Source organism: Ursus americanus, chromosome 8, assembly GCF_024610735.1.
Source record: "Ursus americanus isolate L20-20 chromosome 8, mUrsAme1.1.p, whole genome shotgun sequence".
In the NCBI taxonomy this organism is placed as follows: domain Eukaryota; kingdom Metazoa; phylum Chordata; class Mammalia; order Carnivora; family Ursidae; genus Ursus; species Ursus americanus.
The window spans coordinates 71,231,322-71,259,043 of NC_142134.1; the positions used below are offsets into that span (position 1 = coordinate 71,231,322).

The window sequence follows — 27,722 nt, forward strand, 5'->3', positions numbered from 1 at the left end:
GTGAATGAAGGAAGCGCGTGTTCGTGTATCTCGAGGTCACCTGAAAATAGAGACCACGCCTTCTAAATCTTTATCTTCATCCCCCTGCCACATCTCAGCTGCATTTTGCACATGTATGTTCCCTGATTGCTTATGGAATGAAGGACAGAAAGAAAAAGACAGGGCACAGAAATAGGTAAGGAAGGAAAGCCAAGAGGGGAACGGAGGAGTGGTAAGAAAACTAGCTTTCTGAAGCAAACAGAGCTTGTGGATGAATTGGAGATGACGCAATTGCATAGATTCCTAGAGGGATCAGGCGGGGTAAATGGAAATTACGGACATTGGCTGGAGAAGACCATCGTGCGATGGAGACCCAAGTACTAGGGGTCAGGTCCCCCCACGTGCCGCTGTGCAGGCAGGGATGGGGCCGAGGGTTGCCAGAGCTTATGATTTTTTAAGACAAGATGAAAATCTGGATTTTATATGAACTTCTTTATTTTTGTAAACTGTTGGCAAAGTATTTCAAATTAAAGGAAAAATAAACACTCTGTGGATTAGACCTAGTATGAATATAGCAAGATGAGGTCCCAGGCTTAAAGGTCAGGCCAGCTTTTCAGTCCCCTCGAATGTCTATGTGAGGACTTTTGGAGCTTGTTCCATGCTCACCATGCAAAATCATGTGTAAACTCATGGCTCAGTGTTTGGGGGTAAGATAACTGTCACACCAGGGGTTAGGCTTGTTCATTCTTCTATGGTATACAAACACTGCTTATTGAATTTCCCTATGGTCTCCCGAAGGAGTTGATTTGCAGATGTAAAAGGAGCACGTCATTTCTCTCACTTCTCATGCTCAGCCCTGGGCCAGAATCAAATGGGTCATAGCTGGTCCCTCCAGAAACAAGGAAGTGGTAAAACCAACCAGGTGACCTAATTGTACAAAGCATTAAAGACCTAATCATGCAATTTGGGGAGTATGTTCTGGAAGATCTGGGACAGTAAGAAAAGTGGGAGTAACTTGGCAAGGTTTCAGGAAGAATGGATAGAAGTGGGGGTGGGGGACAGGGATGCCTGACATCAAGCAGGACAAAGAATGAAACCCAGGTAATAGGAGACACTTCATCCTTTTGTCTTTTCTTCCATTTGATTAGGTGTGTATGGTTTGAGCACCTACTGTGGGCTCAGTACCACGCTAGCCACTGGGGTCAAAGGCCAGAGATGCACTAATGATGAAGATGCACCTGGGCTTCCAGCAGCGAAATGCCTAAGAATCTTGTCCCTATCACTTACTAGTTGTATGATCTTGAAGAAGTTTCATAGCATCTTGAAGCCCCAGTCGCCATATCTGTAAAATGGGGAGAGTGGCTGAATCAATCCCATGGGTTTATCGTGAGGTCAATAAAGAATATTTGTGTGAACCACTCAGCAGGGTGCCTCCCACATAGTTAAGGACTTTGTAAATGAGCAATTAGCACCTTTCCCTATAAATTCTCCAGTGGAAGAATACAGAAGACATAGTGTTGACCCAAACGGGGACATTATTTTCTATCTCTTGCTTTTATTTACAGCAGTCCTCCCCACCCCCCTTCTCGGCGGTTTTGCTTTCTGCAGCTTCAATTACCAGCGGTCCGCTGTGAGCCGGAAGCAAATGCTCCTCCTTCTGACGAAATGGTCGGAACATCAGAAGCAGGCGCGCACAACGTCACAATGCCTACGTCATTCCGCTGAGTTCCTCTCCTCACGCAGGCGCTTTATCGTCTCACCTCGTCACAGGGAGGGTGAGTACAGCGCAGCAAGATACTCTGATTAGGGGAGACCACAGTCGCATGACTTATATTACAGCGTATGGTTATAATTGTTCTATTTATTATTAGTTATTGTTGTTCGTCTCTTGCTGTGCCTAACTGATGAATTAAACTTTATCAGAGATATGCATGTGTAGGAAGAAAAGGTAGTATATATAACGTTCAGTGCTAAGGGCAGTTTCAGGCATCCCCTGGGGGTCTTGGAGCATACCCCCTCAGATAAGGGGGAACTGCTGCATTTCCTTCATAGCACAGACCAAAGTTTGAAATTATGTTCCCAAAGTCTTTTTAGTTCTCCTACGCTGTCTCCCCTCTTACCCTCAGTGGACTGCTAAGGGCAGGAAGGCGGGAAGCATGTCTTCTATCCGCCTTGACCCCCCATGTTCTCTAACACCTAAGCAAGTATTAGGTACCTAATAAGAATAGGATGTTTTGAGAACTTACTCGTGTGGGTTTTAATACATTATAGTGCATTATCACATCTAATCCTTTGCAATGATCTTATGGATTGTTATTCTCTCCGTCTCCAGTTTAAAAATGGGGTGACAGGATCACAGAGAGGTGGAGTCCCTTGCTCAAGGTCACAGGGCAGAGAAGTGGTGGAACCAGGGTTGCAAAGTGCCCTGGCCAGTGCTATGGCCCGTGCCCCCTTCCACTGTGAATGGAGTATCTATGGAATAAATGAATTAAGGAAGGAATCATGAAAAGATTCAGAGGAGAGGAGACAATTTAATTGGACAAAAAGGTGAGTAGGAGTTTTCAGGCAAACGGGATAAAAGTACAAATGTATACATGCATGAAACAAGATTGTAACTTTAGGAAGACCAAGTATAACAAACAAACAAAGAAATGGTGTGTGTGTGTGTGTGTGTGTGTGTGTGTGTGTGAGATAGAGACAGACAGAGAGAGAGAGCATGAGCACAGGTCTTAAGGAGCCCTAGGTGCCTTGCTAAGGAGCATGGACATTTTCTTGCTGGGGGCAGGGAAACACTGAAGGGAAAATGTGGGGCAAGATCAGCTTTTCTTTTCTGTAGTCAACATTCTGACTATAATAAGGACGAAGCACAAGAATTGTGGATCTGAGTAGGGAGACCACTTGGAGACTCTTGAAGTAGCAGAGATGAAAAACTATGTGGTCCCGGCATTATAAACTTTCAGATATTTCTGAATTTGGAGTCTTTAGGTATTAACAGGAAGCAGTATTTCCAATTATAACTTGGAATGGTCTGTAAGAATTAACGAGAGTAAAACTTAACCTTATTAGAAAGGAGTTCCCTAAATGGATTTTCGAGCTTTTCCTTTTTTTGATCAATTTTGGGTTGTACATGCCTCCTAGGTGTTACCTCGCTGCTTCTTCCGAAACAGCCACGTAAACACAAACTCAGGCAGGCTCTAAACTCTTGGAACGTCTTTCGTTTGGGAATTTAAACACAAGGAGCCGTTAGATTTTGCAGTGGCCATCATTCCAAGACATAAATCAAGCCAAATTTGTTTGAAATCCTGTCTTTAGAAGGTTGTGTGTTTTGACAAACTTTGCAGCAAATTTAGTCCAGCTTTTGGATTTGTAATGAAACCTGAAACCAAGCATGCTGGCCTGCCCTGGGGTCTTCTCGAACAAGTTCCAAGCAGCCTTAGTGTAATGCCTCCCCTAATCTCATCCTGGCAAGGGACATTACTGTGTTGGGTTGCATTGGAAGTTTGGGGTGGACTCTGCAAACATTTCATACAGTCACAGAGAGGAACTGATCAAGACAGCAATTTGGGGGTATTTCTACTCCTGAGTATTCTTAAGAGTGTAAATCACAGAATTAGCCATACCTTATCCCCTGTTGGCTAGTGACTTGGAGATACCCCAAGCCATGATTGGGGCAGAAAGTTAATTAATCTGCTTATTAAAAAGAAGAAATGTCTCATTTGCATGCATTTACATTCAGGTCTTGCATGCATCACCCTGTATGGTGGTCTCTGCTTTCTTTTCTTAATACCATGGACCTAGCTAGGTATTAGCTCAATACATTTACATTTTCTGTGTCTGGGCTTTGTTTAAGGGTATATGTCTGGTTATCATTGGTTCCAGTGGAATTTGATTGTCTCTAGATCATTTAATTCTCGGTAGAGATCCTGACCCCTCCCTGAGCTGGGCGGATTTTCTTCCAGTTATCATATACCTCAGTTGCAAAAAGATTTATGTTCTTGACCAATCTTGGAAAATAAAGACCTTGCCTCCATCAGAGTTGGACATGTTATTTGGGGATGAGCCATTCAATTATCTGCAATTTCCTACTCAACTGAATTTTCCATGGTCATTTTTGTGGGAGTTTTCTCCTTCTTGCTTTTCCTATCTTATTTGGAGGTCGGCTTTGGGAGTAGTTTTTTTTTTTTTTTTTATTCTTTTCAAGAAGGAAAAAAAAAAAAAAGAAAAAGAAAACCAAACCATTGCACATGGATGTATCTTAGGCATTCCATATTCCAAATGATTGTTTTTACCTGAAAATGCTTCCGTAACCTGAACCCAGGTCCCCTTAAACCTGCTTGAGTGAAGCCTTGGGAGGAGAGGGAGGGGCTGGGAAGAGGGTCGATTGTGGGGGGGGGCGGAGGTGAGGAGGGGGTGAAATGTAAATAAAGGCTGTAACAAGCCCTTGGAGCAACAGCAAGTAAAACCAAAACTATGTAGGGAGATTAGTGCAGAGGGAAATCTTGGCTTGCGAGTGCATCACCAGCTCTAATACCGGGGACCCCGGTGTGCGGTGTTTCTGTATTTTGTAGTAATCACATTTCTGATACATTACAACAGTGTGGCTGTCAGGGGTGAGTGGCTCAGGCAGCGGTTAAACCACCTATATGCTAACAGGCTTAGCAATCAGGTTGGGAAGGGTCCTGGCTGGGGGAAAAAAATTAAAACCAAACCTTAGACTTCTGTCAGACTGTGAGGAGAATTATATTTTTGAACTAGTCTACAGTGTGGACAGGAAATGACCTCTCCACAAACTGCTTCTTTAAAAACAAGCAGTGGTGCCTAAAGCTATCCAGCTTCTCTCTCTCTCTCTCTCTCTCTCTCACTCTCATTCTCTCCCTCCCTCCCTCCTTTCCTCCCTTCCTCTCTACCAACCTCCCTTCCTCTCTGAAGCTCCTGCTCTCTCCCTCTCCCTCCTCTCCCGTGCTCCCTCCCTCCCTCCTTCCCTCCCTCCCTCCCTCCTCTCTCGCTCTCCCTCTCCTCTCCTGCTATAGAGGGCTCCAACAGCAGTTCCCAGGCAGTGTGTTCAGCCTGCCTGCCTGCCTGCCTCTGTGTGTGTGTGTGTGTGTGTGTGTGTGTGAGCGTGTGCGTGCGTCTACTTTGTACTGTGAGGAACACAGCCCATGTGCTCTGCATGGACGTTACTGATACTCTGTTTAGCTTGATTTTCGACAAGCAGGCAAGATGTCCAGCACACCACATGACCCCTTCTATTCTTCTCCTTTCGGCCCATTTTATAGGAGACATACACCATACATGGTACAGCCAGAGTACCGAATCTATGAGATGAACAAGAGACTGCAGTCTCGCACAGAGGTAAGTACTTCAACCTTGGGTGTGTGTTTGTGTCTTTTTTTTTTTTTTTTTTAACTGTGCATGGGCTTTTCCTGGGTTGCTGGCTGAATTCTGTGGGAAGTGTCCCACTAGATACTAGCACGTACGTGGAAATGAGCGCCAGGATGAATCTACTAGTTTGAACGCTGGGTTTCCAGGCACAGCAACTCTTGGAGCTGGGGACAGTTTCTGCCGGAATCTTGAAATAGACAATCCAGCACTTGATTCGCCTGCCGGGTCTTCAGAAATGCTGTTCTTCCCGAACTCTGGGGCTTGCAGGCTCTGAGTCGGTCCCGTGGGTGTTTCGTGAGATATAATTCCCAGGGATTTGGGGATCATTTGCATCTGGCAAAATAAATTTTTAACAAATCCCCCGAGGAAGTCTGCTTTGACCTGCATTTGCTTTTCAAAGTCATCAAAATCGAGGTGGAGGGGGCAGAAGGGCAACCCCCTACACTTTTCAGAACTAGCCCTGGAGGGACACATTGTTTGTATATTTCCGTGTTAAATTCAGAAACCAGTTGCTTGGGGCAAGGGGGTTCTCGACTTTCTCTTATCGCTGATGGGAGTGTCTCCCAAGGAGCGCTACCTTCCAGGGGGAGCTGGCTCTGCACTCAAGTAAGCTCGAGTTTTGCATATTTGTAATCTTGTGCTTGAGAGAGGGAGCGAGCCTCTGCCTTCTCGGCCAGCAACTCTGGGAGCAGAGAGGAGAACAGGACTTTCAGAACTTTGTAAATGCAAAACTCCAGACTGCCTCCTGCAATTTAAATATTTAATGCCAGTTGACTTTTTCTCTTGTGCTAGCTAGGCTGGCAGGTCCTGCTGCTGGGCTATTTGCCTGTAAGTTGGGGCTTTGTGTGGAAGTGTTCTGAGAAGGAGTTTGTCATAGGTGCACCAAAGTCACTTTAGGAAGTAGAAATCGCTGGGACTCCCGTCTTCTCTGCCAGAGTGCAAATACCCAGAGGATTGATGGCAAAGAGCTTTAAGGAATTTTAGATTGAAGATTGACTCTCAGCTCTGGAAGGGAACTCAGTTAATGTTGTATGGTAAAATAAAACACACTTGCTTGAATTGTCAACAGAGCCATGGAGAATTCATGACGCTTAATGTATTTAATACGGCTAACAAGATGTGACCTGCTTTCTGATTGGCTAACTGCTGGACAAGGACTGATTTTTTTTTTTTAAACTGGATTGTCTTTAGCACTGCTATTTTCTTTATATGTTAATACATCATAGAAGTTAAATATAATTGATGATACTGTTGCTCTCCCCAGAAGCCAGGAGCTTTTACAGAAGTGTAAACCCTCTTTTGCTTAGGATGGTGACCTGTTGGCAGTAAATGATATTCCCGTGTGGTGGTGTGTGTGTTGCAGTTTGTATATTTCATTCAGTTTTTTGGAACTATCTGTGGGACTCCTAAATGCTTGCAGAAACTATTGGTTGTCATAGCCTGCTTATCAGAATTAGGGAGATAGAAAGTGTCTTGTAGTTCAGACACACATTCATTGCAATACAAATTTGGGGTTAAAAAAGGTCTTAAAAATATACTTGGTTGAAAACAAGAGAACACGGGCCATTAGGGCTCAGCTCTTGAACAGCAACAGGATTTAAAAATAACCCGCGTCCAGCTTACGTTTTAGAAAGTTTCTGAGAAGTTGTGGAATGAGGTTTTTCTGCCATCCTCCATGGTTAGGAGGACAGGCAGATTTCTCTCCTATCTGCGTTCTCCTGTGCTCCTAAATTATCACTTGGCCAGTTCAGAGCTGGATGATCTGGGGCACTTCCCTGTCCTGGCCCTCACGAAAATCTGCAGATGCAGAAATGTCCCACATTTGTTACCCATTTGAGAGAAAACCTTTGAAAAGTCCCCCATTTGTAGTATGTTTCCTTAAAAAATGTCACATTATCTTTTGTGAGAGCTGAACTCAGGAACTCCTACCTTTTGGATTATGGGGTATTACTTTTAAAGATTTTCCTCTGAGTAGAAAAAAACAGCTTCCTAGCTCAAGAAACTGGAGAGAAAAGCTTGCTCTGACAAATCTTACAGATTTTTAAAAACCTCTCTGACTGTGACAAAAAAGCACTGTGAACTGTTTTCTGGTATGTTCTAGAGCCAACCCCGAACATTTCCCCCCTTAATTTGATCTTTTTTACAATTATCCAAATAATTGCCCTGACACTTCTTTTCTCTTTGCCAAGCAGTAAATGATGTCATGAACCCAAAGGCCATAAATTTGTTTTCATTTCATATGAAAAAAAGGAGAGAATAAAATAATTTCTCCTAAGATATTTAAATATTAACATTAAATATTAAATCTTGATCAGAGTTTGTAGTTGGAAAAGAAAATGTTTAGACAAAAAAAAACTTTTCATGAAGAAGTTACATTGTGCCTTCACCAACATGATTATTGATGATAAAGTTGTTCTGAGTCCTTGAGACTGTTGAAACAAAATACAATAATAGCCAGCAAGAGTTACCAGGTTATTCACACACAAAATCAAATAGATTGTTGGGTGACTTTTGCAACTTAACCAATGCCTACAATCATTTTGGCGAGAGAGACTGACTTCTTTCTCTTCTGTCTTCTGGTTCCTGATCTTATATTACATGGTATAATTTCATTGATTCCTAATACCATACCACACACACACACACACACACGCGCACGTGCGCACACACACACACACACACACACACACACACACAATCTGGGTAATACTCTCAAGTCCCCATTTCTTTTTGAACATAGACTTGGCTAGAAAGAAATTGTAGCAAATCAATGTTGATGAATAAATTGTAGTCAAGTTTGTAGAAATTTCCTAGAAACCTCCTTCTTTATGGAAAGGAAAGAAAGTGGTGAAGAACCTTGGGGCTTACCTATTCTACTTCTATAGCTGACCCCAGGGTGTTCTCTCCTGGGATTGGTGCATTTCTTCCAATTAAATCAAATCGAAGTCCTTCAGAAGCTGGGCAGTGAGAGTTTAAAGAGCATTGGATTGAGAGTTAATCCTGTCCCTTTCTTGTTTTTGTCACTTCCTAAAACTATTTGGTGTAGATCATGGTTCCTCATCTGAAAATTACCTCGCGATACCCTTCAAATTCCTAAAAATTTCAGATGCTACCAAAGTCCTGGGTTTGGTTTTCTTTTATACGAGAATGTATTGTGAGCCAGTGTGGGGAGCACAGACATTATTTCTGTGCTCATGGTATTCGGTTCGAACTCACAAATAGTACTGAAACAAGGACGTCATAGAGGAGAAAAAGCTGAAGACAGGGACCCTGCCAGTCTTGTTTAAAGTAGCGGTGGAGCACACAGTTCCAGGGACAAAGTAGGTACTCAGTAAACATTTGTTAATTTACCCATCAATGAGTCAGTAGATGGAAAAGGAGAGAGCTCGAGAACTATGTCACTGGAATTAACACAATCCCAGTGCCTCTGGGGGCCTGGTGTGCCCTGAAGCTGTTTTGGGCATCGGCCTCCCATTCCCCTAAAAGTGCGCATCCCCACATTCTCCACCTTTATTTTATCCATTAGCTGACTTCGGTCCCCCATCTTTGTGGCAAAGGAAAGCAAGTGTCTCAGAGATTATAGGACCTTTTAAAAGGAATATGAATGTATTATAAAGCGAACAGAAACAACAAAAGATATGTTTTAAATGCTATTGGTTTTTCTGGGAAATAAAATTTATTTGAAACATCAGAATCTCAGTGGAATTTCATAAAGAAATGTGTGGGTGTTCTCCCCTCCCCCTAAATGAAATTAAGAGAAACTCTGAGATTTGCGTCACTGTTGGTCACTGTAATTCCCAGGCAGGAGGAAGGGGGTGACATTTTCCGTTGTGTATGCTACCATGATTTACCCGACGTCTTCCAAAATTCTTGTATTCGAATGGTCTTGCTGTCCCAGATGCATTTGGGAAGAACACAACTGCACAATTATATGGTTAGTTTTACGTTGCAGGCAGAGTGCAGTCAGATAGGCTATAAAAACATGGTCTACAGATATCAGAATTGGTTCTGTAAAAAGCTTCAGTAATCAGTTAACAGTAAACAGTATTTTTTTTCATTTCCTGAGGTCTGTGAAATGAAAATATAGGTAAAATATGGGACACATCATAGCGACCTTCATTTTTAGTGAGAGGTTTGACTAATGTTGGATTACTATAGAATTTAAGAAAGTTTATCAAGTTATAAAAATCTTCATTCTCGTTGCTAACTTTTCTGTGCCTTTTTTTTTTCTCAAATGACCCAACATGTCTCCATTGCAACAAAGCTGTTTTTAAGCACCTATTTTTTTCCTGTTGGCAATACGCTAAGTTTAATAAACCACCACAAACTCCAGGAGAGTGTGGGTTCCATTATGTATTTCTTCTGTTTCGAGGTTTTTTTTTTTTTTTTTCTTTTATCAACATTACACATCCCACTCCAAAAGAGAAAACTGTGATTACAATTGGAAGCCACACACACAAGGTTTTTATTAGAATTACAGTTTTTGGTTTTACAGGATTTAATATGAACGCGAAAAATGTTTGAAGACCTTGAAATTTAAATCTGCTGCCTGCACCCCTCCCTGCTCAACTCTGCAGCTCCCTGGGGAGGGCGTGAGGGGGCGGGGGGGGGGGGCTCTCATTCTTTTCTTTCAGTTACATTTTTATATACTTCAGTCACAGGCCTGCACGTTGTAACATCATGTTTATTCATGGAGTAGCTTAGTATCCTTGATGTTCAGCCGGAGTCTAGTTAAAATGAGATTAGGTATTTTGGATAGGTGGAAAAACATGAGCAATGCTTTGCGATAACTTGGATTTTTTTTTCCTAGAAATTTAGAAAGACAAATGCTGCTGTTACTCTGCGTCATATGAATGATTTTCAGTGTTAAACAGAACTTTCCAAGTTTTTCCGAAGGGGGTTGTGAGGAGTGGGGGGAGGGGGTGTTGGTAGTGGTAAGGAAAGCTGTTTTGAAAATGTTAAATGAAACCAAAAGTGCAATTTTAAAAATGAGAACTTCCAAACTCTCTTATTTTTCAAAATCTCTACATGACCTCAGAAAACAAATTGCAGGACTCTTGTACCGATTTTCTCTTCCTGATGTCTTTTTTTTCTCTCCCCATGTTCTTACTATGGGAACTGTTTTTAATTAAAAATTGCTGCAAACTAACTATTAGTAGGAGGCCAAGAAGAAAAAAAACCTCTCAACTCACAGTCAACACTGATTCTTATCAGTCTAAAATCAACGCACCTTTAAATTTCTCCCTTTTTGGTGTGTAAATGATGATAGAGGATTTAAAATCCGTATGCATTTTTTATGCATTTAGCTTTTTGTTTGGGTTTCAGAAAGAAATTAATTTAAATTGTATGGAGAACAGGGCTATAAATCTCCTTTTATTACATTTGTCCACATTAACTCATTTTTCATGAGGAACACAGAGCACCTCCTTTCTGAACAAGCAAACAAAACATAAAACAAACAACCCCAAATATCCAACTTTATCCATTGTTGACAAGAACAAGATTCATAAACTTATTTGGGTTTGGTTGGTGGGTCTCAGAACACAATTGATCTTGGAAAACAATCTCTTTTTTAAAGTGTCAGAAAATAAGAGCTTTAACAAATGTTCAATTCATGTAGATATTACATATACCTTTGTCATTATCTGACAAAGATACTGTTTTCTTTCTTTCTTTCTTTCTTTCTTTCTTTCTTTCTTTCTTTCTTTCAGCAGTTCAAGCATAGATTTTTTTTTTAAAACTTGAATTGTAGGAGCATGCATCTGGACATAGGGAACTATTAATACTTAAAACAAAATTCAGTTATTTCTTCAAGAATTACCATATTTCATGCAACGACAATACCAGAGTCTGGAAATAGAGAGATGATTAGCACATTTTCTGTCCTCTAGAAGCTTACGATTTGGTAAGGAAGGAAGACATACAAACCGAGACTTACGGTGAGGTACCCTGATAGATTCATACGTGGGGGATTATGGGTGTGTCCACGCATTGAAGGGTATACGCCCTTCAGAAAGGTGGGCAGGGTGATAATAGCTAATCTACGGGTGCTCACTATGTGTTGAGCGCAGGGCTGAGTGCTTTCTGTAGGTCAGTGCGTGTAATCCTCACAATCATCTCAGGAGGTAGGTACCACGAACTGCGTTTTTCCTGACGAAACAAAGGGTTAAGTGAATTGTCCAAGGTCACACAGATGCTAGCTGAGTTTTATAGGTTGTGCTTTTAATGTCTCTGCTGTTGCCTCTCTCCTGAGATAAGAAATACTAGCTAGGATTCTAGTTTCACCTGTAGAAATTTTTCAGTGAATAAATTCATTTTTTCTCCCTAGGACAGGTTGACTTTGGCAGTGGCTGGAAAGGTGACCTCATCTCCCTTACTTGATTTGACTATTTGTCTCTCAGATTCCTGACTGATTTCAAAAGGGATCATGTGCAATTCCAAACATGGTTGGTGCCGGAGGTGGACAATATACTCTGGTTATTGAGAAAAAAGAACCGGAGTGACACTCCCTCTTGAAGAACGGGTGTCTTCAGTATTCATTGAAGTGGTCTTCTCTGAAGACTCACTGGAATGGTTGTGGAATTATTAGGCGTAATCATCTAAAAGTTTAATTTTTTTTCTTAAAAATATTTAGGTTTCCATCCAGCGCTTGACTCTTCTATGGTATTCTCTGTGGAAGGTGGTGATTTGATTGTCTTAAACAAAGAGATAGGACAGATTAAATTAGGATTAGAATTTGGCATGGTGTTCGCTTCCTTTGCAAGTACTCAATGAGGAATCTGAGGGAAAATAAAGGCATACAGGGGCTGCCCACTTGCCTCTTGTGATCCTCTTCCAAGAGGCAATCTCCACACCTTGTGTCTCTGCCTTTCTTTGTGGTTAGTGATGTTCCCTTCCTACTTCAGCTTCCAGTGAGGCCCTTGTCTTTACCGTAAGTGCCTGCCAACTACTGGACATAAGATGGATTTACTCATTTGATCTACCCTGAGCCTGAGATGCATGCATTCTGGTTGTCCTTTAATAGATACAGGAAAAGTGAGGCTCAGAGACATGTAGACCGAGTCCACACCTGGGCATCCCTGGGGGCTGTATCTTCTCACTCCCCCATTCAGTGTTCTCTCCCAAAGCACGTGTGTGGTAAAGGCAGCCCACTCGCCTTCGGAGGCCCTGACTTGCCCTCACTTTACCACCACTTTTGACTAACCGAGTTTGAAGTTTTCGCCTTCCAACTAAAAACAGAAGGCCCAGTGTTAGAGATTTGACAGACCCCTCTGAAGAAGAGGGAGCTACTCTGTTCTGGTGACGTCGCAACCTCGTCCTCTCTTTTCAGGATTAGGATGGCTTCCTAACTGTGCTCCCTGTTCCCTCTCTCCATCTTAAAATCCATTCCCCACAAGCAGCCAAAGTGATATTTTTGAAGCAGAAATCCGATCACGTCACTCTTTAGCTTTGCCTTACACCTAGAATAAGCTCCTTGCTCTAGACGTGAGAACGGATTGATCAGCTCCTTCCAGATGTCCAGTCTTACCTCCTTCCACATGTTCAGCGGCCTCCAGTCACAAGGAGCATCTTTGGATCTATTAACTCTCCAAGCTCGTTCACATCTCAACACCTTTGCCCTCAGTGGTAGGATGGATACACAGATTCCTCTGTAATAACCCATAGAAGGATTAGCAGATCTAACGTGAATTAGAGTTTGGCGTGGCATCAGCTTTCTTTGCAGGTAATCAATTAAATATCTCAAAGAAGGTAATGACAACGAAAGGGAAGAGTCCTAGTGCTTCATAGGTCCTTGACTGACCAGGCTAAATGTCCCCTTCACTTTCCTGGATCGCCTCAATTAAAATGACCTCCCTTAACCCCACTCACTTTCTATCACGTGTCCTGATAATTTTCTTCATCGAAATTATAGCAAACTGATATTTTCTTGCTTCTAGTTTATTTCTAAAGCATCTGCTTGTTCCCCATAGAATATGAGCTGCGTGAAGGCAGAGGCCTCATTTGTCTTGTTCACAGTGGTCCCCCTCATGCTCCTTAGCACGTAGTTGATATGCAAAATATACCAGTTGAATAAAGGAGACTTAGTTGTATCAGTACTATCCACACTGACACTGGAATTTACCATGAATCTCACCCACAGTTGCAGCTGGAAAAGAATCGTGAGCCTAATAGCCCGGTGAGTGCTCACTGATAGAATGCTCAGCCAGACCTGCAGAAAAAAGAAGGCTGGAAAGGGAATTTCTTCTGAGAAGAAAGTGTTGACCTGAGAATTTTGCCTTCTAGGTGGTGTGAATCTGTTGGGAGTCTCCCAACTTCTGATTAAAAATATTTACACTTATCCTAGTGTTTTTTCTCATGTGATGTATCTACCACTTCTCTCTCTTTGGAGCTACCTAGGGGCCCACAGCCATGAATTACGAGATGAGTCATGAGCATACCTTGCATTTCCTGGAGCACTTTGCACTTTGGGAAAGGGCTTTCAGGGCCATTAATTAGCTTGTTTGAAGTGATTTGCACAACAGAAAATATGGAAAGTTATATCAGTGTATGATTTTGTGGTTTATAATAACTTTGTGTTTGCTAACTGTAGTGTGTGTATGAGGGAGAGAGACAGACAGAGAGAGAGAGAGAGACAGAGAGAGAGAGAGAGATGCTCTCCCCAATCAGATTGTGTTTGTATATGTGTGCACCTTCTAGTTAGGAAATATGCACAGTGTTTCCACCAGTGATTTTTTTCCTTTGGAGTGAAAAGAGTGACGTGCCTAGAATGTCAAGATCTGCACGGAAGTATGACTTACTGTAAGCAAGTCAGATCTGGATCCAAACCCAGGCTTGCCTCTTGCTTGCTGTGTGATCTTAGGGAAGTTTCTTAACTTTTCTGAGTGTGCGTTTTCTTAGCTTGAGTTTCAGCTTGGGAGGTGAATGGCTAAAGGATGTAAAATGCCTGGTACGGTACCCTTCCGTCCCCCCCTTACCCGCAGCTTTGCTTTGCTCAGTGTCAGTTCCCCGAAGTCAACAGAGGTCCAGGAGCAGATCATCGTCCTTCTGCTATATTGTCAGAAGGTCAAAAGCAGGGGCACCTGGGTGGCTCAGTCGTTAAGCGTCTGCCTTCGGCTAGGGCGTGATCCTGGCGTTACGGGATCGAGCCCCACATCAGGCTTCTCCCTGAGAGCCTGTTCTTCCTCTCCCACTCCCCCTGCTTGTGCTCCCTCTTTCTCTGGCTGTCTCTCTCTCTGTCAAATAAATACATAAAATCTTAAGAAAACAAACAAAAAAAGAAGGTCAAAAGCAGGCTAAGGCTACATTGCGAGGCCTACGCCATTCACCTCACCTCGCCTCATCACATAGCCATTTTGTCATCTCGCATCTTCACAGGAAGAAGGGTGTCTATAGTACAGTATGATATTTTGAGAAAGGGAGACTACATTTGCATAACTTTTATTATAGCATATTGTTATTTTATTATTAGTTGTTGTTAATCTCTTACTGTGCCCAGTTTATAAATTACACTTTTCATAGGTGTGTATATCTAAGAGAAAACATAGTACGTATGGGGTTCGGTACTCTCCATGATTTCAGGCATCCGCTGGGGGCCTTGGAATGCATCTCCCACAGAAGAGGGGGTTTCTGTGTATGGTAAATGCTCAATGAATGGGAACTAAGATGATGGTGGTGATGATTTGCAGCCCCTGCTCTCTATCCCATCAGCAAATTAAGTTGCATAAGTAATGCAAGACTGCTTCATTTCCTGAAAGTATCATTTTTACATGGCTTGTACTAGCACTGCATTTTATGAATCAAACCTATAAGGATGTTGTCAGACTTATGGATTTGGTGTTCTTATATGATAAGATAACACCATCACGGTTTCTCACTGTTACATAGTAGTCCTGACATAATAATCATCTGCTTTCTTGTGGCCATGATCTCCCTCCAAATTCAGGTTCTAATGATCTCTGAGACTTACCTATAGTTAAGGATTAGGAGTTGACCAATGGGTGGGACACACATACTCCATCCTGTTGGGAGAAAGCTGGGTTCAGGGCTTGCACCTGCTAAGAACTCAGCTGAGAACATTGAAATGTTCCCTTGTACCACCTAAATGGGGGCCCCAGGGAGGGCTGGGGAGCACACACCTGCCGTCCTGGACTGGCCATTTGGTCTAAAGAGGTGCACCTCTCACTCTGCAGCTCTGTACAGACTTCTCCAAGGAGCTGTGTCAGCACTGGTCGGAAGCCTGAAGCACCACCTGCGTGTCTGGACTGATAACAGCCCTGCCAATTGATCCACTGTGACACCTGGTGGCTTACTCCCTAACACAGTGAAAATGCACACAAGCGAGAGCGGCGGTGTGCTGAATGGTACCATGCGGTATCTTTCTGGCCAGAGGGATCAGGTTGATGGGTAGGAAAGCTGCCTCCTGCTTTCCTTAGAGATGCACCTGGGTGTTACAAGGTGCTGATTTGTCCCGCTAATCTCAGTGTGGGGCTTCCTTGATTTTTCATTATTGAATTCTTTAAATTACACCTACCTTCCTATGCTTCATCCTCTTGACCAGGTCACCTGTGATTTTTATTTAGAGTGCCACATTAATAATTTTTTTAATCAGTCTTTCTAGTCAACTGTCTTGCATCACTCAAACATTGAATTGTTTGCATATATATACATATATATATATATATATATATATATATATATATATATATATATATATACTTTTTTTTTGAGAGGGTAGTGCTTGTTAAATTTTGCTTCCTGATATGGGTCATTTCTTGGGACTCAGGATTTTATCTGGAGACTTAAAATTGTGCAGACAAGCAAAAGTAAGCTAATAAACAAGGCTGACCATTTGACAGTACACACACACACACACACACACACACACACAAAGTCCTCTTATGCCTTATAATTTTAGCCATGATCACCCAGCAGTTGGCTAAAATTTCTTGCTTGAAATTGAAATTAAGCAGTTGGTGCACATCTCCTGCCTTTGAAAGGTTTTGATGGAGAACATTTGATGGAGCCTACCACTCTCCAATTAACAGAATCCTAGAATTTCAGAGCTGGAATAGACACGGAAGATCTTCTAGCCCAAGCTCCTGATTTTGGAAGTGCAGAAACCAGACACAGGTGGGGCTTCTCCCGACTCGGAAGTGCTCCTAAATGGTCTCGGGTTTTGTAAATCATAACACAAGTTGCCTGGTAATAACCAGGGACCGGCCAAATTAAGCACTCGTATCAACCACTAATTTGTACTTCAGTCCTGCAAAAACGTCTATGTTTCGAAACCCTTTCTCCTTTTCCAGTTTTCTGATTGCCCTAAAATTGTATCAATCGTTAGCATCACGCTACTGATGTTGAAAAACACATCACTAACCTACGTTGTTTTGGAATGTATGATTGTTTTCTTTGCCAATTTATTTAAAGTTAAATTGTGTGTGCTTTAAAATCTGTGTTTAATTTTTCTGGTTTTAAAAACATGGTACATTATCAGGGGCGCCTGGGTGGCACAGCGGTTAAGCGTCTGCCTTCGGCTCAGGGCGTGATCCCGGCGTTATGGGATCGAGCCCCACATCAGGCTCCTCCGCTATGAGCCTGCTTCTTCCTCTCCCACTCCCCCTGCTTGTGTTCCCTCTCTCGCTGGCTGTCTCTATCTCTGTCGAATAAATAAATAAAATCTTTAAAAATAAATAAATAAAAATAAAAACATGGTACATTATCAATATAGAGTACTTATAAAATACAATATGCAAAGAGGTCAATACAAATTTTCTCTAATTCTAATGCAAAAAAATGCTGTTAACATTTAGTATATACATGCAACACACACAAGCTTATATATCAGCCTTTTCATGCTTAGGAGCATAGCATCCTTTTGAATCTAGCTTTTTTAACTAAAATTATGAGCTTTTCACCGTGCTCTTAAACCTTTTAAAAATATATTTTGAGTTGTCTGAATTCTTTACACTTACATTTTAAAAATTAACACCATATAAATATTTAAAAAATTATCTGGTTCCTCTGTACCATGATTTAAACTCAAAGAATTAGTATTTTTAATAATCAGGCTTGTCTCCCAGTAAGATGGGATGCTGGTACTAGGTATTTAGCTATGGTGACAATTATGATTACCATTAGCATTTAATACCAGGCAGAAACCTTCACCGAGGGCTCTCTGGCTCCTTTTAAGGATTTCCCCTCCCATTTGAGGACAGATCTTTTTTCTCCCGTTTTTCTTTCTCTTGTATTATTTCTGAGTCAAGAGGCAGCTGGCATGCAACCTTGTGCAAGGGCCATAAATCAAAAGATTTTGCACAATTTATACTGGGAAGAAGGAGCTTGAATTAATGTTAAGAGTTAGTGTTGATCTAGAACCAGTAGGTTGGGATATAGCAAGTTAATTTATGACGCTGTTTGAAGGACATATATTCGATTCAAGGAGAAAAGTGAAATCTCGAAAAGTGAGCTATGTCATGAGTCGTATGCAATGTTATCTTATTTTCTCCATTGGATCGAAGAGATCTTTGGGGTCAGGTACTATCTTATTCATGTTTGTATCTTTTGTGACAATTTACATTCTCTGTGGCCAACAGTGGTCTTTTTTTAAAGGCACATTTCACGGAGGCAGCCATTTTGTAACCAGAGTCTGAGTTATCACTGTTTTAATATGGGTAATATGCATTTTACAGAGAAGCTGCATACACATATGCTTCCATTACAATGCTGCGGTGTGCAATATCGTCCCCTACCACAGCACTGGCATTAAATGATTAACTTCTGGAGTCACGCAGACTTATTTTTCTTACTATCTGTACGACCTTGAGTGAATTCATTTACCTCTCCGTGTCTTGGTGGCCCTCCCGGGTCCTGCAGGAATGATGATAGAAACTATGGCTTTGGGTTTTGATGAGGACTGAATGAGATCGTTCTTGTAAAGGGGTTAGCGTGGTGCCTGTCTCCTTTTAGCGTTAACCATTCTTATCGTGGCTTTTCCATTGAGTTGCCATTGAGCATCTACCTTATGTCTAGGGATGAAGAGGGTGGCATCCCTGTGGTGAAGGAGCTTAGTGAGAACGCAGTAAGGATTTGTAGGAAGGAGGGTCTGCAGGGATGAGTGGGGATTTGCCAGTCTGAGAAGGATGGTGGGAAGGAGGTTTTTGGCAGAAGGAACAGCACGTGCAAAGAAATTGAGCCTTGAAAGGTGATAAGTTGTTTGAGGAAGGGCGAGGACTTTGGCATGGCTGGGGCTGAGGGTCTGGGGGAGTCTGTTCAGCACGCATATATACGTGTCAGGTGGGGTCGGTGAAGGTGGTAGGCGATAAGCCTGGGGAGGACGTGGGGTACAGACGGTGAAGGCTTTGGTATGCCAAGCCAGGAGCTTTGGTCTTCATGTTTCACAGACTACCTATTGGACCTCACACGGGGAGTACCAATACGGCTCTGACGTAATCCTTTCATTTCTCTGTGCCTTGGTGTCCTCATTTGGAATATGATACAACAGCAGTCTTTCCCTCACAGTATTGTTTTGGAGAATTTAATGAGATATGGCCTTTAAGCCCTTAGACCAGCACCTCAGACGTGGTAAGGATTAAATCAACATTAGCTGCTACTCTATTGGACAGAGGGAACTGATAAAGGTAGATTTTTGCCTGGGTGGTGTGTGTGTGTGTGTGTGTGTGTGTGTGTGTGTGTGTGTGAAATAATTTGGGCGAGATCACTCTGGTCACTTTGTGGAGGTGCACTGGTGGTGAATCTTGAAGCATATTTGTCTGCTGAGAGAAAGGAATCAGTGAATGGGGAGATGCACAAAGGAAAAATTACACACAGTTACTGGCTGACTGAGCTATTTTTAGCCTAGTGTGTCTGAAGCAAAGGATGGATTTTCATGGCATTTTTTTTTAAAGATGCAAAATTACCATAAGCCAGGTTATGTAACTTGTCCAGGGACACTTTATTTGTCCACCAGTGGGGCCCATGATGTGGTTTATGACACTTTTAGCAGTCATTTTAGAGGATGGGTCCCCAGGGTCTCCAGCTCTGACTTTTCCTTCTGCCTTTGCCAGGACTGGGAAACTGGAAGTGATGGGCTCTGCCTTCAGGGAAAAACCTCCTTACATGGTAGCCAGCCTGGCACAAGGACCCCATAGCGATGTGGCAGTGAGTCAAGTGAAAAGGCAGAGTGGGGAGAGAGACGACAGGGAGAGTTGAAATCCTACCTTGTCCAGGACATGTAAGGTGAGTCTCAGAGACTCAGTTTCCAAGGTGGCGGACTGAGAGCAGCAATCAAGACCGAGTGCATCCTGAACACTAGATGGGACCATGGAAGTAAATTGGCAAGACTGGGGTGGTGTTGGGGAGCGACTCCTCCCTTCCCTACATGGCCCTGCGTGTGATGTCACGGCCCACAGACTTGCTTCAGTTTAGGGGTGGGTTTCCTGATCTCTTCTCACAGCTACTTTCCTCCCTCAGTTTGAGCCTATGGCTTTGGAGAAATCTTTTCTTCTTCCTGAGCCTCTAGCCTCCCCCGACAGCTCCGGTGTAGATGAGATGTGAATGGCAAGGTTCTCTGGTCGGCCTCAGAGTCTCTGATTAGGTGGACTGTTTGCTTCTGTTTTTAATCTACCACATTAAAAATAAAATCAAGGTACATAATGTGTTATTGACTCTGTGTCAAGCCTCCTGTTCCTTTTCTCCCACCTTCTCGGGGAGGGGCACTTGCTGAGTCACAGCGTCTTGCCTTTCCACACCAACTGGCTGGAGCTGGGGAGCCACACTTCTGCTCCAAATGTTCTGTGCACCATTGTCTTGAAACCTGCACATGAAAGAAGGTCCAGGATTGTTTTTTCCGGTCACCATAAAAGAACCTCAAAATGCAAATGCAGGAAGTACTAAAATTACAGAGATCAGTGGGTGCCCTGTACTGTCAGGCTTTTTTTTTTTTTTTTTTTTTTTAAAGAAAGGTTAAAATTCATCTGAACCCAGACTAGAAAATAAGCTTAAGGTGTTAGGTTATTCTGAAAAGACTGTTAATGCCTGTTGGCTAAGTGCATTAAACTGCTTTGAAATGATCACTTGTGTGTACTATTTTAAAAACTGCTTGCTGGGATGGTGATTTAAACCTGTTTTTTTCTGGACTCAACACTTCGCATTTGTCTGTTGGAAAAAAAAGACTGTATTTGAGACAAATAAACATTAAAATATAGTTTATTATATTTCCAGGCGTTTGTCTGTAAGGAAAATATGTCAAGACATTTATAGTTAGAAACTGAAATCTCTGCCTTAATTCACTCCATCGTATTTCCAAGGAGCCTAACTGTGTATATAGTATTACCAGGTCTCCAGAGACCTCCTTGAAGGGATACCAGATACTCTTGGTATAATGGGAGCATGGGGGGTGGGGAGAAGACGGGTGGGGAATGGTTTCCAGTCCTAATTCTATATTTCCTGTGATTTTTTTTTTTTTTAATGGAGGCAGGGGAAAAAGGAGAGTCGAAAGAATGCTGTTGCTTTTATGATGGCTTTGATTTTAAAACCATTAAAGAAGTAGCATTTACTGTGGCACCCCGGAGTGTCTATGTGGGATTGCGTTGGCTTATTCCTCGCTCAATAACTTATTGAGTTTTTTTATTATGTGCTTGGTGTTGGAGGACCACAAGTGAGCCCTGCCTTCAGGATGCTCATAGCCGAGTGGGGAAGACAGCCAGCTAAACATCTACCCACGGTCAAAGGGGACCAGGGTCCTAATGGCCGAGACCGGGCTGTTGAGAGCAGCAGATGCTAGTAAGGTGACACACACACATATACACATACATACAAGCGTGCACACACACAGACGCTTGCACACACATACACGCACACATGCATGCATACATGTGCACATTCACACTCTAAGTTGCTTATGATATGTAGTAAATTGTGACCCAAGTGTTCCTATTTTTAATCTAGGGTACTCCTAACTTTTTGACGATGATGCATATCTGATAATCTTTAGAGGTATTAAGCTGTTTAAATATCCAAACGCAGAAAGATAAAGCCATGCAGCATTAAAGTGATGGCTGCTGCAGCATTGAAGTGATGGCTGCAGCATTAAAGTGCTGGTTGCAAGGAGGCCCTTTAACCCATTATAATCTAAACCTCAGATGAGGGAGAGAAAGAAAAGAAGCAACCTCTCTAAGCCTACTTAAAAGCCAAGATATAGCAAAAATAATCCTTTTGTTTTTCCTTGGCCATGAGAATTGTTTGTGTGTAGGGTAGAAAACTTCATCCTTACAAAGGTATTGATTGTAGTAATTTTCATGAAACTTCTAGGTTGTTACTTAGTGAATCTTAAAAAAAAAACCCAAAAAACAGCCCTCCTCCAACTGTGGTATCTAGTAGACAATACTGAGAAAAATTGAGGAACAAACAGATCACACAGAGCCTTGAATGGTTAGGAATCCCTAAGACTGAAGGCAGAGACTTCATGCAAATGAAGCAGAGTCTCAGAATTGAACAGCAGGACACTGAAAATCGTCGTGAACATTTACTGAGTGTTTGCTACATGCCAGTCCCATAGCTAAGTGCTGTGAGACATCATTGTCTCAATTAAGCCACACACCAATAGTAGTATTGGTAGTATTGTTAGGTGGTAATAATAATGGTAGTACTAGGGAGTGTTATCACCTCCATTTTTCCAGCGAGGACACAGAGGCTGTAAGAGGTTTAGCACAGGGTTTCAGAGTGAGCAAGAATCCCACTGTGGCTCGAAGCTGCACCCAAGTCCAGAGTTAATTTTCACTCCTCAATTCTATTGACTCTCCAGGCAGTGCCCCACTTTACAGATGAAGAAACTGAGTCCCAGAGAAGTTATGTAGGCCTTTGGTCACCCCGGGAGGAGCCTTTTTCATTGGCTGACAATTTTGGCTTCCGTTCCAAAGTGGGAGCCAGTACGTTTACACTGAGAATCCACCGGGTGTGTCCCATCACTGTAACTGTCACATCACTGTGGCCTTCTTGAGGTCAGGGACCACGCCTGGCTCATCTTCGTATCAGCAGTGCAGAACACAGGGCCAAGTGCTGGAGAAATGCTCTAGACTGAATGAAGAATGTGAGAGAAGTAGCAGGCTCAGAATTTTAAACGCAAGTAACTATATGCTCCACACAGCATAAGCATGTCTGTCTTTCCAGGCACAGCGGCCTGTAGGACATATTTATGTGAATTAGTAAAAGGTGCTCCCTCTAGGTGAGCCTACGGCCCTTCTGTACAAAGGGAAAGCTTTCTGGTTTTCCTGGCAGAAAAGGACTTTGCGAAATGTTTTGGATTTCAGCCTCTTCTTCCTATTCTCTTGGCCAGCTGTCTTTTTTGCAGTGTGGAAACTGCCCAACTGTACAAGAAGGCCTGTTTTTATTTAATTTAATCATCCAGAATCTAATACAGGACCTGGAATCTGACTGATATTCACTAAATATCGATTGAACACATGAAGAATTTGAAAGACGTGCTAAATTGTCTTCTGGTATTATAATGCAATAACCATAGTAGAGTGTTTGGGCTCGGTGTCATAGAGAAGGCTGGCATTTAATTGGTTCTATAAGGAATTACAGGATTTGGATTTGTTGGAGGAAGAAGAAGGGAATCCCAGCAGGAAGGAACAAAGGCCTAAGATGTCACCAAGCAAACAGGTGTGGTGCAGGAATAGGATGAGGTTGGCTGACCTCTGCTCTGGGAAGTCTCTGCAGGTGTGAAAGGAATTGCATGTCTGAAAGAGGTACCGTTCTCATTCATCCTTTGCTTGGGCCCCATGTCCACAGACTGAAGTGTGAATGGGGCTTCATAGACCTGTTAAATTTGCTTCTTGTTTCTGACAGAGATAACTTTCCTTCTCTGCCCACTCGGTATCAGTCAGAGTTCTACATAGAAACAGAACTACTAGGCTATCTCTGTCTGTCTCTGGCTCTGTCTCTATCTCTGGCTCTCTCTCTGTCTCTGTCTTTATCGCTAATCTAGGAAGACATTTATTAATGGAAAACATTGGTTCATGTGATTATGGAAGCTGAGAAGTCCCATGAGCTGTCATCTGCAAACTGGGGATTCAGAAAAGCCAGATGTGTGGTTTGAAGACCTGAGAACCGGAGGGCCGATGGTGCAGATTCCAGTTAGGGTCTGACAGCCTGAGAACCAGGAGCACCGAGGGCAGGAGATCAGTATTCTAGCTCAATGAGTCAGGCAGTTTACCTGACCTTTCTCTGCCTTTTTGTTCTATTCAGGCTCTCAGCCAATTGAATGATACACACTCATCACTGAGGAGAGCATCTGCTTTACTCTGTTTACCAATTGAAATGCCAGTCTTTTCTGGAAACACCTCACAGACACACCCAGAAATAGTGTTTACCAGAGAAGCTGGCATTCCATGGCCTGGTCAAGTTAACATGGAGAATTAACCACCACACTGTTTCCTGCTAAACGTCTGTCTTCTCAGCTGTAAGAGAGTGTGGTATTGGAGGACCCTGAAAACTTGGCTGGACTTTGTCTTGAGCAGATCCGTTAAAATCTTATTCATTCTCTCATTCAGTGCATGTATGTTGAGTAGGGGCCAGGTGTTTCGCAAACAGTGGTGCATAAAAACGGGCATGGGCCTTTCTTGTAGGACGCTTACAACCAAGTAACGGAGGCATATAGCAAGTAAATAATCATACAAATTAATACACAGCAATAATGGATAAAATGTGTACTACATAACACAGTGTGATAAATGTACTAGACAAATCAAGCATGTTTCGGTAGAGCATACCATGAAGAGACCTGATCTATGTTGGTGGGAGCCTTAGTTGGGAAAGCCTTCTTTGAGGAAGTGAAGTTTTAGCCAAGATTTAAAGAACGAATGAAATTTAATTAGAAAAATGGGATTTGGGACACCAAGATGGCATTTTAAAAGAGGAACAGCATGTGCTAAGGTCCTGTGGTAGCCAAGGGCCAGCCTCTCTGGAGTGCAGAGTACGAGGAGGAGATGTAAGATTCAATCTGAAGCTAAAGATACGTCATGTTTGACTGTGATTAGCCCATGTTAAGGATTTAGGCCTTTTAGAAGAATCATGCTAAGAGCAATGGGAAGTACCACTTTTGGTGGGGTTTTGAAAGAGGGTACAACATTGGAATGGCATTTTGAAAACATTACTCTGGCTGCTGAGTGGAGAATGTTTTGGAAGGATTGAATAGCAGATGCAAGAAGACAAGTTAGAGAAAGATATAGTTTTCCAAGAAACAGATGACAGTGCATTGGGTCACCTGGAGAGAGGACAGATGAGCATGGATGGGACAGTGCTTGGCGCGATGGATTGGCTACAGATGGTGTTGAGTAGAAGAGGTCTCTAGGCTGGGGTAACAGTAGGGACTCTTCTCAGGTTTCATCTCTCTCTGTTCTTGTCGACAGCATGTACCTGTGTCCTCAAGCCCCAAATCAGTGTATCATTTAATGCTTTCCACTCTACCTGCTTCCCAGAATCCACTTGAAATAGCTGTATCAGCATCCTCTGTGTTCATCAATTCTGCCAAACTCCTTTGTAGTCTTATCCACCTCCCCTGAGCTGTGCATTTCCCAAGCTCCTTGCCCAACTTACTTTTGATTACCTTCTACTTTCACAATATCTTCATTACTTACCAGTTTGTTCAACATTCTTTGCATTTTTTTTAAAGCAAAGATTGATTGAGTTCATTCTCTTCCCCATTTTTGAGTCTCATTATTTCCCTGTTTCTTCCTGGTGATTAGTGGTCCTGTTTTCTTTCAAGTGCCTCTTATCTTTGAAAAGCTCTTGTGATTCTCTTAAACCCATTTGCCATTTTGTTGGCCTGTCTTCCTTTCCGCTATAAGCCTTAAGTATGGCATTACAGTTTTCTTTCATCCCCTTTCCTTCTTCAGGTACAACTATAGACACTTCACCACTCTAAGATTGCCAAGCGGTGTCTGACACAATATAGAGGCTCCATCAATATTGGTTAAATTTGTTCCTTTTATTGCATGCACAGACTTTGATGGAACCACTTAAAATGCTTCTTGTACATGCTCTCTTTTATATTTAAATATGTATGTGTGTGGCTATCTGAATCCAAGCTTTCCCTGGGGAGACTAACAAAATCACTCATTTCTCTGTGACTCTGTAACAGGGAGGTCGATTTTCACCCATGCGTGTGGGAATGCCTCAAAAGTGCTGGGTGAGCATCATAACTGACATACGTCAGTTCGATCAGATCTTATCAATGCATTTATTTTCCCAGTTACCTGCTAGATGACTTTTGATATCTTTGCGTAATGATTATGGGTCTCAGTTTCTACATCTGTTAAGTGACAATAATCAAGGAATTAGAAAAATGTAGGGATATTTAGAGAGTATGCATTTATTCCACATGCAGAAATTGTGTTAGATTCTGAGGACGCAAGGATGATTCAGACTGGGAATAAGAAGGAAAAGAGGATGATTTGTTCAGTGAGCCCCTTGAAGATCCAGATGAAAGACAGAGAATTGTTTGCCCTGGATTGGAAGTATAAGGTGACCCTTGAACCACATGGGGGTTAGCGACATGGACCCCCGTGTAATTGAAAATCTATGTATAAATTTTGACTCCCCCAAAATTTAACTACTCATTGCCTACTGTTGGCTGGAAGCCTTATTGATAACATAAACAGTTGATTAATGTATTTTGTTTGGTATATGTATTATACACAGTATTCTTTTTTTTTTTTTTTTTTTTGAGAGAGAGAGGGAGAAAGCGTGAGTGAGAGTGCATGGGACGGGGAGGGGAAGTGGGAGAGGGAGAGAGAGAATCTCAAGCAGTCTCCACGCCCAGCGTGCAGCCCCACACGGGGCTCAATCTCAGGACCCTGAGATCCTGACCTGAGCCGAAATCAAGAGTTGGACGCTTAACCGACTAAGCCACCCAGGCCTTCCATGCAGTATTCTTACAATGAAGTAAGCTAGAGAAAAGAAAATGTTATTAAGAAGATCATAAGGAAGAGAAAATACATTTACAGCACTGTACTGTATTTATTGAGAATAATTCATGCATAAGAGGCCCTAAGCAGTTCAAACCTGTGTTGTTCAAGGGTCAACTGTAGTCCCTAAAGTGAGGTCATTTCTTTCCTCAAACCTGTCTGGTTGTCTCTGTCACCAGATGAGTGTTAAACTTAAAATAAGGTAACAAATTTGAAAGTGTTTTGAATAAATAAAATTACTTTACAAATCTACACTGGGAAATTATCACTGAATCAGTGGTTGGAAGGCTTATACAATGGATGGGGCATTTGGTTAGTGGAAGAAGATTTTTGAGGATCAATGGAAATAGTTATTTCTGGAAATAGCCTGTTGTTTGCTTATTACTGTTAGTCGGCATCAGTTTAATGCCTTTCCTCTAATGTACCTAGAGATTTGTGGTGGAATTCTCTATGCAAATTGAATACTTAAAAAAAAACTCTCTACAAACCTTTATGTTATATTTATAAACTTTACATTGTACTAAAGTCAGCAAATGTCACAGAATTAAAATCAGTAAATGCAAAAGTGAAGGTTTCCATAGCAACAGTAACTAACCCATATTGCATGTAAAATGGAGTGTACATTAGGATTTACATTTGATCGTCTATTAGTAGAGAGAAATACTATATAGAACAGGTGCAGTATGGATACATTCAGGTGACCTTAGCAGCTCTTTATCGTTTACACTTCAGGCTTTAGCTGCTCTTCCTCTTTTGTATCTACCGAGCTTTGACTCCTTCAAGGAAAATGAGGTAGGAGAAATTAGAGGCGACATTAGGGCAGAGGAGCGTACCCCTAGACTTAAATGCAGCAGAACGGCATCCTTGCATAAATTATCAATCAACTCGGTAGTTGTTTCAGAGAAAGAAATAGACCCAGAATACTAAATGTTTAAGAAATTGTGGCACATAGGGTACTTAAGGATTTCTGTCTCCGTAGTCATTTTATCCAAACTAAAACATCGTAATGCAAGATGATCTTGTGGCTTGGAGTTGGCTGTGGAAAAGCCCAATGGGGGGGGGGTGGCAGAACTGGGGGCAAAGGTGTGGGTCAGAGGCCCAGCCCTCCATTTCTATGCATCCAACCTCCCTCACTGAACTTCATTTTCCTCCTATAATGCATCCTTTACCCACTACCAAAGGTTCTCAGTATCTCAAATACAGAATGGGAGGAGGAAGAGGATATGGGGCACTTTCTGGATTCTAAAGCTCCCTACATGGATGATGGCCTCGCTCGTATGTGTGCTGCCTCATAAGCAAAGTTAGACTAGCTGTGACTGTCTTCCCTGGGGAGGGCCTGTCCTTGGCTGTGGCTTACGTAACAGGATGTCTCCGCTCTGCAGGCCTTCCTGGCCC

The 27,722-nt window shown here is 42.3% G+C and overlaps 1 protein-coding gene across 10 annotated transcripts in view; it reads left to right on the top strand.

Moving 5' to 3' along the window:
- Window positions 1-4,850: 4,850 nt before the first annotated feature.
- The window catches only part of LDB2 (LIM domain binding 2), a 369,882-nt gene continuing 347,010 nt past the window's right edge, over window positions 4,851-27,722 (top strand). For 5 of the 10 annotated variants that reach the window (XM_045771471.2, XM_045771470.2, XM_045771472.2 and 2 more), the window contains exon 1: window positions 4,852-5,331. In XM_045771471.2, the coding sequence (XP_045627427.1) occupies window positions 5,200-5,331 (132 nt within the window). In that variant the 5' untranslated portion in view covers window positions 4,852-5,199. Of the gene's footprint in view, window positions 5,332-27,722 lie in introns of all 10 variants that reach the window. The other 5 variants (XM_045771474.2, XM_087864259.1, XM_087864258.1 and 2 more) reach the window with 2 other exon arrangements.